The sequence below is a fragment of the Ipomoea nil genome, unplaced genomic scaffold (genome assembly GCF_001879475.1).
Source record: "Ipomoea nil cultivar Tokyo-kokei standard unplaced genomic scaffold, Asagao_1.1 scaffold3321, whole genome shotgun sequence".
Classification (NCBI taxonomy): domain Eukaryota; kingdom Viridiplantae; phylum Streptophyta; class Magnoliopsida; order Solanales; family Convolvulaceae; genus Ipomoea; species Ipomoea nil.
Genome location: NW_017619749.1, coordinates 4,620,067 through 4,629,953, shown reverse-complemented (window position 1 = coordinate 4,629,953; position 9,887 = coordinate 4,620,067). Strand labels below are relative to the sequence as shown.

Sequence of the window (9,887 nt, the reverse complement as noted above, 5' to 3'; positions counted from 1 at the left end):
ATAATAATAATAATAATAATAATAATAATATAATTATTATTATTATTATTATTATTATTGCGGTGAAAGTTGCGAATAAAGGAGAAGAGAAAAGAATTTTAATTGGAAAGAATAAATGATGTCATTTCTTTAAAATAATAAGGATAAAAATAAAAAATAATTAATAAGGATAAAAATAAAATAATGATGTCATTTCTTTAACTAAATATTTAATCATAGTTATCATATTTTTTTTTTTTTTTTTGAAAGTTACTGGCTCTATTACATTGTAGTATCTGTTCATATACTTTATTTATTTATTTTTTTTTTTTGAAAGTTACTGGCTCTATTACATTGTAGTATCTGTTCATATACTTTCTCAACCTACTGAAACACAAAGAACCAATAACGCCTCCACTGAGACTTGAACTCATAATCTTCCAAATGAAAGTCCAACCCGGATACCATTAGACCACATAGTCCTGGTCATAGTTATCATATTTAAATGAAAAGGATTTTTAGTTTGAAAGAGAATTCTCAAAATGCATAAACAGTGCTTATATTTCCACCATCAGATACAACCAAGAGTAAAGTGAAGGGCTAGGATCTAGAGCTGAAAGATCCAAAGGAAATGCGAGTGTATTGCGTGTGCGGGGCGTGTCAGCTGTAGCTTGGTGTGAACGATTACCAATTACTGTTAAATTAGTTTTGGTTATTATGGCGCTCAAATTTAACTTTAATTGACAAAAAACTGCACAGTGATCTTTTCTTTGCCTTTCTCTTTCCCAACAAACCATAATATACGCGGTCCAAATCAGCCCGAATAAATGCCCCCATTCTCACTTTAGGGTTCCAAACCATCCTTCTCTGTTTCTCTGCTCTATCTGGTTTATGATGCACTCTTCAATCCCTTATTAGTTCACTGGAAAAGTTGTGTGCTTTTTATTCAAGTCTTGTTGAGAGGGTTTGAGTTTTTGGGAGTTCTTGAATTTCTTGGTTTTCATCCTGTTGTTGATCAATTCTAGTTTTTTGTGCCAATTTTTACTAGACATTTTGGGATTCTTGAAACCCATAGTTGGATTGAGTTCTTGCTTTGGACTTTATGTGTTTGTTGTTTTGCCAGACGGAATGAGCTCTCTTGTGTAGACTGTCTGGGTCTGTAAGGGTTTGATCGAAAAGTTTGTGTCTTTCCATTCACTTTTCCGCATATTGTCAGTTGATCTTTCTTCGGATTTGTCCAATTCGATATTTTCTTTATCTGGGTTTGAGAAATGCCAGCTACTGATTACCAAGGGGCGTCAGCATCCTTCACGAACTTGGGGCGTTCCCTTCTGGCCATACGCCGTGATCAGGTTCACTCAATGGAGACTGCCCAGGAGGGAACCAGCCAAGAACACGAACTCGAAGCTTTCCAGACGCACGTGGCCGAGCGGTTCAACAGCTTGTTGGCTGCGGATTCCAATGATTTGCTCTCTATTCCCTGGATTGGGAAGCTGCTTGATGGTTTTCTCTGTTGCCAAGAGGAATTCAAGGCCATTCTCTTTAACTACCAAGGTCTCTTGAATAGAGCTCCTTTGGATAAATATGTGTCTGAATATTTTGAGAGGAGCGTGAAGGCTTTGGATGTCTGCAATGCCATTCGAGATGGACTGGAGCAGATCAGACAGTGGCAGAAGCAGTTGGAGATTGTGCTTTGTGCGTTGCAGAATCATAGATGTCTTGGAGAAGGCCAATTCCGTCGGGCCAAGAAAGCCTTGATTGATTTGGCAATTGGGATGCTTGATGAGAAAGAGTCTAATTCAACTGTTGCCCATAGAAACCGTTCATTTGGGCGGAACAATATGCAGAGGGATAACAAGTCTTTGGGCCATTTTAGGTCACTCTCATGGAGTGTTTCTCGGAATTGGTCTGCTGCTAGGCAGCTACAAGCCATTGGTAACAATTTAGCTGCTCCCAAAAGCAATGAGATTATTGCCTCCAATGGGTTAGCTTTAGCTGTTTTTACAATGAATTATGTGCTGTATTTTGTTATGTGGGTTCTTGTGGCTGCAATTCCCTGTCAAGACCGAGGCCTTCAGGCACATTTCAATGTGTTTAAATTTGCTTGGGCTGGTCCACTCCTCTCCCTCCATGAGAGGATTCTTGATGAGTCAAAGAAGAGGGACCGCAAAAATGCTTGTGGGTTATTGAAGGAGATTCATGAGATTGAGAAGTGCACAAGGCAGTTGTATGAATTGACCGATACAGTTCAGTTCCCTTTGTCCGGGGAAAAGGAGGGAGAACTTAAGCAGAGAGTGCAGGAGCTTGGGCTCGTGTTTGATTCACTGAAGGTTGGCTTGGACCCTTTGGAGCGCCAAGTGAGGGAAGTGTTTCATAGGATTGTTCGCTGCAGGACTCACGGTCTTGATTCCATTGAACGTGCAAATCATCAATGACACAGGTTCTGATAGTCAGTTGTGTGAGGGCAACTATGTGCAAGCATTATTATGTTCTATGATTTTTGCCCCTGCTTTTTTCCTCCCTCCCTAGTCCAGAAGTAGAATGAGATGGTCATGTGCCAAAATAAAGGTTTCTAGGGTAAAGCCTTGTATTTATCACCATGTCTTTGTAAAGAAATTAGTAGAACAGTTTGGGATCTATTGATCCTTTGGTGTTGTTATTCCTCGTGTTCTGATTGTATAATCAAATTATTGAGTTTGCACCTTTAACTGTCATTGTTTGTGATGCACCTTGTAAATTTTCCATACTCCTTTGCATTCAAATCTGTTTTTTGTATGAAATAAGAGTTCTGTTTTGGTCATATATATGGGCATCTGATAAGCTTTTTCCTTTGTTGTTATGCACAATAATTTTCTGAGAATCAGTGCAGCATATTTTGCCTCTTTGATGATGCATTGTTATGAATATTTATATTTATTTGAGCACCATTATTATTAACTAAGATGAAGTTGCTTTTCTATATTTTATATGTTGTAATCCTCAGGAAAATCTTAAGCAGTTCTCGGTGACATGTGATCTTCAATGCTTATTTGAAACGAGCTGGTTCAAGGGCTGATCAAGCTCCTGTTTTCTTGTTGACTGGATTTCTTACGTGGTAACCACATATGGAGCATTAAATTCTTGTGGAAGAAATACACTATACGTCTATCAAGTAAGTCTACCATTTTTTTTGTTAGCCTGCACGTTTTCATGCCATCTGTCTACTTTCCAAGTATAAATGACTTTGTAGTAGAATATTGCAGATTTAGTCCTGACTGTGTGCCTTCACTTTCAATCCCTGCTGGAATTTCTATTTCTTTTTTCCATAGTATTGATTTAGCTGTATTATTTGACCACTAAAGATCCTGTAGAATAAAACCTATGCCATTCTTTAGCCATGGCATTTGTAACTTTGTCCCATACCCCCCCTCTAATCTTCTTATAATGACAAACAAATTGCTTGAAGTTTCAAGCTGTAATTGTTGGTAACCGGTCTTTCACAAAGGTGGGGGGATCTTCTCTCCAAATAAAAATATGAACTTGCGTTTTACCCTATCAGTGAGATATGAGAGGTCCTCCTCCCTTCATAAATCTGTTGGTTGTTGTGCTTTAATTGTCAAAAGCTTTCTTTGGGTGGAACTTGAGACTCATTCTGAGTAGATGTACAGCTGAAGTGGACCTTCAACTCAACTACACTTATTAGAACTATAATGCCCTTTGCTAGACTTGTGGAAATCAGCACAAAGTGGGCTCGTGATTTAATGGAATTCTTTACTTCAACCACATCTACTAATCGCTATGAAACCTAAACCCACCCCCTCCCCACAAACCCAACACGAGGCTGGAGCAAATTATATGAGAGGCTACTATAGGAAAAGGCCCTACGTCCTTAAGTCTGTTGGTTTCTTTGGGTGGTGTAGAGCCGAGATTTACCTTAATCAAGATTTATTCGAGTTGTGTTCCTTCTTTTCCAAACACATACTGATAGGTTGATGATCTTTGTAGCAGAAGTTAGTATGGCACATTAAAGTTTTTATTTTTATATTTATTTTTATTTTGGTCAAATGATATAGGAAGTATATCAAAAGTTGCCAGTGTTGACTCTTGACCAGGTCAAGATGGAAGTAAGAGTACCCTGTTTCTCTGTTTGACTTTGAATGGCTAATTAAATCCCAAAAGGCCATCATTATTACATGTGTTTAAGCTACCAACTTTGTATTCTAAGGTGGGTCTGTATAACTTAATATTGTCAAATGCTAACAGCCTAATACTTAAAAAATTTAATTTGTTTTTGGATATGTATGGTAACAAAGACAAAAAAAGTTAGGCAAAAAGCTGAAATAAAGAGAGTACACAGTAACTACTGAGATGTGGAGTGTGGACCAGAGAGTTTTCATGACTGCATCTACTAATAAGTTACTGAGCCACATGTTTGGTCACCAACTATTTGGTGAGTAAAATAGGTAGATAGATAGATAGTGAGCTATGGGTACAAGGAGTGGCTGGCTAGAAACTGCACCTCTTCTGTTGTCTTTAGCAATGCAGTCATTCCCAGCTGTACAATGATAATTAATGCACCCATATCTTGTCAAATCCAATTATTGTTCTAACTTACTTTCAAAAGTTTTTGGCATTTTGGCATGCTTTATATGTTCCACCAGAAGCTGCTGGGGTAGAGCACTGCAATTTTGCATTATTATCATATGGGTCTGATATGGCAAGATAGCAACTTGGGATATTTGTTTCATCAAGTCATTTGTCCCAAGTGTTTGCTAGGATCAACTTATCAATTTATGGCCAAACCGCGAAACCGCAGGTACTGCATGGCTGTTGAGAATTACTATTTTCTCGAATGACAAGTGTGTAGTATAATAAGAACAACTATACACTTACAAAAATACAAAATCCATGTATAAGAATCTGGTGTATAAGCCTCACTTTTCATACCTGTCCCTGAAGTTGGAGCGTATTAGATTGAGAAACCCTGTTTTGGCTTCCGTTAGCTTTGTTATGAATATGTTTAGTAGTAATCTATTTGTGTTATTGAACCAAGGAAAATTCATTTTGTTAATCAGACTTGAAGATTACTTCCCAATTTGCTCGTTAAATACAAATGTTTTGACTGCTGTTCACACTTGAAGGATCAAAGCTTACTGCTTTACTGTGGAATAAAATCCGAGTATCCAACAGAAACTTGCAGTGAAGGCAAATGATATAAATGCCCAAACTGTATAATGAAGTAAGGCATATATGCTTTACTCCACTTTTGGCAATTCTGCTGCTAATCTTCATTGGTTTATTACATGGTTAACTCTTCAAGTTCCTCTTTGTTCTTTAAACACAAAATTCCACCAAAGTTTTGCTCCAAGGTCGAGAAAAATGGATCTCAAATTGGAACTCAGTCTCAAAGGAGATGCGGATGACCTTAAGTTTCAGCTTGCAAAAGATCATACAGGTCCTCGTTTTCAGTCTAAAGAAACTGACACTATGTTCATCCTCACTGCTCGGATTAGAGGTTTTCCTTCTTCATTCCAAGTTTACCAAGCTTCATCATTAGATTTATTTTTAATTCGTTTTCAGCTTAACTGATTAGTTTCTGTTGTGCAAATAATGAAAAACTGGCTGCAGGTTATATGAGAGAACAGATAAAGATTGACATCAATAAGGATGGGACTGTAATCACGATAGGCGGTGAGAAATCAACTGAGGAGGTGATAATGGTGGGATGGAAAGTGTACAAGAAAGGGATAGAAATAATGAAGTTCAGAAAAGCCTTTAGAATCCCTGATGGAGTGATTTTGGATAACATTAGGGCAAATATTAATGAGGATGAATATATGCTGAGCATTTTAATGCCAAAGAAAGTGAAGGGAATAGTTGGGATAGGGATTGAGGAAATGGTAGAGCCAGAGCTTGTTTTACAGGATCCTGAAACTTTACCAGCAACATCTAAAAAGATTACAAAGAGGGTAACATTTAAAGAAGAGAGCAGTAGAGATCCTAAGCAGAAAATTGCAGAAGAAAATGGAATTGAAAGTGCAGAGGAAAATCAAGAACAGGAGAGTGGAGCAGTGAAGAAAGCATTAGAGGAGAGAGATGTAGCAGATAACAAAATGACTCACAATGCAGATTTGCCAAGTTTGGCATCAGATGATGACAAACAAGTTCAAGAACAGACAACTACTCACGAAATTCCCCGAGGAGATGACAAAATGTCAGGAGAGATGAAACAGACAAATCAAGAAACACCAAAACCTGAATGCAATCAAATTTGTGATCATGTTGAATCTTCTTCACAGCAGAAAGATCAAGATCAGGAAAGCGTTGATCAAGTTAATGGAAAACAAGTTCACCACGAAAAAGAAAGTGGCATTCAAGGAAAAGAAAAGTCTGCATTAGAAAAGACAGAAGCTCAAGAAGGTGAGCAGGCAAAGACAGAGGAGCCTCATAAGAAATCCAACATATTTGTTCCGCTTGTTGCAGGGGGCTCGGCAATGCTCGTATCTTTGGTTGTCTTTGCCATTCATGCCACTAAAACTAAAAACCAGCAAGACAAAAGGAAAGATTAGAACAACCTTTCACACACAAAATGTTAGTTTGTTATCCAGATGAGTCTTCTTTTTTCTCTTATTTCTTTTTTGTTTGTTTCTTTTCTCTCATCTTACTACAGTGAAGGGCACTTTGTCATGCAAATTCCAGTAAACATTTATGTCAGATTCATCTGCAATTTTAATGAATCTGGAAACATAAGGTGTAGTATATACTATGTCAGGATGGCCAATTCATTATTAAATTGGATCTAAGGATCCCAAAATCCCATTCAAAAGATTCAGACTGAAGAAAGGAAAGCAAAGGTGTAGATCAAAGGAACCAAATTGAAGAAGAAAAAAAAAAGAGGAAATGATTGCATAACAAAAACAAAGAGATTAAAGTAAGAAAAGTTTTAATGATTAAAGAGTAGGGTCAAGGACAGCATATTACATGGAAATAATCATCACCATTAAAGCTCCTTTAGATTCAAAACTACAGCTCCCTCCCTGCCCCTCATGCTAACTCCACTAACATCTCTCTTTTTACATACACATAATAGTGCAACACAACCCCAGCAGATTCCACTATCAAAACCTCTCCCTTCAGCTTTGCCTTTTCATAGCAGCATCAAGAAAATTGCACTGAACCAAGCTCTTTGAACTGTCAAAAACCCCACCACCTGCATTCCCACCCACAAATGTTAATAAAGGACGACAATCGGTTTTCAATCAACAACACCATCATCACAGCTCTCAATGTCTCTCGTGGTGGTTCCGCCATAATGTGTTACAGATTCAAGAATTTTGTAAACGCTAGCCAAGTTGTCAAGCATCTATAACTTGAGAACCACAAGGTTCCAAGTTCAACTCTCAATGGGAGAGGCCTATCGGCCTCTTGGTTTGAGCTAGTCAGTTATGAACTAAGATCACAAGAATAGTGGCTGCGGGTTTCCCTCGTCATCCAAAAGAAAGAATTTTGTAAACAACCCATCATTTTTTTGGCACCCCAATGATGGTGAACACTAGTGGATTAGTGTACATTGAAACATGGCATTATGGTGGCATTTTTGAACAGGTCATTTGCGTCCCAGACAGGCAATATTGTACTGGCATTATCTCTCACCAAATAAATTGTGAATTTAATGGAAGAAAAGGCCTAATAAGCTATTCCTTTATACTGCCCGAATTTGGTAGTTGCAGTGCATGTTAATATCCTACCAAACCTCTTAAAAGTTTAAATAAGGTCTTAAAGTTGCAAATTATGGCTTTGAAGTTTACTGCCACAACCTCCTCAACTCCAACTAAAATAATCCACTGCTTGAAGTACAAAACATTATGGGAAACAGTAAAAGGGAAAGACCCGAATTTGTAGTTACCTGTCTTTGAGGGTGACCGGAAGTGGGCAAAGGGCGAATAGTAGCAGAATCCACTTCACCGGTGGGCAGAGGCACCGCAGGGTTACTGTTGATGAATGGGAGGTCGCCGCCTTTCTCCGGGACCAGGGGGCTATTCGCCGGAAGAAGAGCAAGTGGTGCTGGACTAGGGGCAGCAGTTTCATGCGGCCGGAAAGGCCACGGATACGCCGGAGAGGACGACACACTGCCACCGCCAGAACGCGGTGGAAGCTCAGGGGAAGGGGAAGGAGTTTTGGCCGGTGAAGGAGTTACTTTAATTGCTAGCTTCTGGCCTTCTAAGCATGCCTTGTTAGACCCATTGTTGAATGAGAAGTAGAAGAAACCAGGGCGCGAAGGTTGCCACTGTATATTCCATAATCAAGAAGAAAATTAATCAGAAAAAAAAAAAAAAAAATTTCAGCCAATGTTCAAGAAACCCAATATACAAATTGAATTGCAAGCCTAATACTACTGTAATCTTGAACTTTAACAGTAAAATTTAAAGGCTTTTGCAGTACAAGAAGAAGAACTTATTACTGTGTAAGTTTTGGAGTCAGATTTGGTAAGAAGGGTAGCCTGAGTGAAGTTGCAGGAACTGAAAGCATTCTGGTTCTGGAAAATGAAGAGACTGTACTGATATTTGTGCTGGAAAACTGTCAAAAAAGAGAGAAAGAACATTAAAACAAACGAAAACAGAAGGTGAAATTAAATGCAAGAAAGCCCACATTGGGACAATTATCCATATATATATATATTCTTGGAAACAGAAACATACTGATATTGTCTCCGATTTGAACAGTTGGGTTTTTCCACTCTGAAACTCCATCGACCACTACAGTAGCTGCCTCAGAAAGCTGAGAGACCAAAGTGGCAAAAACGATGTAGAAGAAGAAGGAGGTCAACATTGGCGAAGTCGAAACTCCCATGAGACAGCGCAGCCGCAATGATGCTATGTTGGACGAGGAAAAAGAAGAAGAAGCAAGCAAGGAAGCTCAGAGGGAAACCTGAGATTGGGGTGTTGGATTAATAAGGAAGAAATGAAGTGAGAGTAAAGGTCTGCATTTGTGGGATTCCAAGTAAAAATGCAGAGAAAAAGAGTGGTCACAGAAAAGTGTGTAGCATTGCAGTGCAGTATTGCACAGAGAAAGAGAAAAAAAGAAAGTTGGTGAGGTTTAAAGATTGTCAGGCGTGTTGGGCTTTTCACGGGATAAGTTTGAATGCCTCGCTGTGTCTTTGACATTTCGGACCTCGTGTTTTTATTTTTAATTACAGAAAAATTAAATCAAGTTGGTTAAGCCAAGGACCTTGCGGTCCAATAACATCAAATCACAAGTTAAACTCGTATATATGAGAGATTGTGAGTTCGGGCCTCAATTTTTAAAAATTATTTTTTTGGTTTGAGTGTTTGGATGTACCTGAAAGATAAAGTCAACGAAATCGTTTTCTATTGACTTGAAAAAATAAGACTATTTTGAAGGAAAATAACTCCCGTCAAAATTTGGCCATAGTCATTTTCACAAGTTGACAACAATTATTTCTGATGAAAATCATAGGTCTGGTTTCCGACGAAAACCAGCATTTTAAGACAACAAACAAAATAATGTTTAATGGATTGGTGGATGATAACATGGTGAAATTTCAATGGGAGTAGTAGTAGCAGAAAATGTACAGCAGTAAAAGTGTGAATAATTTTCTGTGAAAAGAAGAAAAAGATTGTGTATTTTTATAAAGAGATGGTGAAATAATGATGTGGGTAAGTGTGATGATGATGATAGTGATTATTATTTATAAATCATTAGTTGTGTGATTATCAATTGCAACTTTGTGGCGCCATTATTATTATTATTATGTTAATTCCTCAAATGGTGTTGAGGGTCCCTCTTTTTATTTTGTTCTCTTTCTCTGCCTATTGACATTTTAATAGTCGTTGCTCGGTTCTTTAATTTATGATTTTTTTTTTTTTTACACTGCACCAAGTTTTGCTGCCATGCATTCACATGTAAAC

At 38.0% G+C, this 9,887-nt stretch overlaps 3 protein-coding genes across 3 annotated transcripts; 2 read left to right on the top strand and 1 right to left on the bottom strand.

Moving 5' to 3' along the window:
* The first annotated feature begins 759 nt into the window (after positions 1 to 759).
* On the top strand, positions 760 to 2,693 carry LOC109170436. The gene has a single exon (XM_019319560.1). It carries the CDS (start codon positions 1,251 to 1,253, stop codon positions 2,412 to 2,414), a length of 1,164 nt encoding a protein of 387 aa, XP_019175105.1. The 5' UTR covers positions 760 to 1,250; the 3' UTR covers positions 2,415 to 2,693.
* Positions 2,694 to 4,742: 2,049 nt separating this feature from the next.
* Positions 4,743 to 6,717, top strand: LOC109170438. Its single transcript, XM_019319563.1, has 4 exons — positions 4,743 to 4,774; positions 5,100 to 5,163; positions 5,270 to 5,473; positions 5,587 to 6,717. The coding sequence occupies exons 3-4, from the start codon at positions 5,338 to 5,340 to the stop codon at positions 6,525 to 6,527; spliced, it is 1,077 nt and encodes a 358-aa protein (XP_019175108.1). The 5' UTR covers positions 4,743 to 4,774; positions 5,100 to 5,163; positions 5,270 to 5,337; the 3' UTR covers positions 6,528 to 6,717.
* Positions 6,718 to 6,884: 167 nt separating this feature from the next.
* On the bottom strand, positions 6,885 to 9,086 carry LOC109170437 (early nodulin-like protein 1). Its single transcript, XM_019319561.1, has 4 exons — positions 8,658 to 9,086; positions 8,420 to 8,535; positions 7,865 to 8,245; positions 6,885 to 7,168 (listed from the first exon to the last, which is right to left on the bottom strand). The coding sequence occupies exons 1-4, from the start codon at positions 8,806 to 8,808 to the stop codon at positions 7,106 to 7,108; spliced, it is 711 nt and encodes a 236-aa protein (XP_019175106.1). The 5' UTR covers positions 8,809 to 9,086; the 3' UTR covers positions 6,885 to 7,105.
* Between the last annotated feature and the right edge of the window lie 801 nt (positions 9,087 to 9,887).

Excerpts from the sequence above, each read along its gene's own strand:
- LOC109170436 (XM_019319560.1), top strand. The coding sequence starts at position 1,251 with ATGCCAGCTACTGATTACCAAGGGGCGTCAGCATCCTTCACGAACTTG.
- LOC109170438 (XM_019319563.1), top strand. The coding sequence starts at position 5,338 with ATGGATCTCAAATTGGAACTCAGTCTCAAAGGAGATGCGGATGACCTT. Across the intron at positions 5,474-5,586 it reads CCTCACTGCTCGGATTAGAG|GTTATATGAGAGAACAGATA; the intron begins GTTTTCCTTCTT and ends AACTGGCTGCAG.
- LOC109170437 (XM_019319561.1), bottom strand. The coding sequence starts at position 8,808 with ATGGGAGTTTCGACTTCGCCAATGTTGACCTCCTTCTTCTTCTACATC. Across the intron at positions 8,536-8,657 it reads TCAAATCGGAGACAATATCA|TTTTCCAGCACAAATATCAG; the intron begins GTATGTTTCTGT and ends CTTTTTTGACAG. Across the intron at positions 8,246-8,419 it reads CTGACTCCAAAACTTACACA|TGGCAACCTTCGCGCCCTGG; the intron begins GTAATAAGTTCT and ends TGGAATATACAG.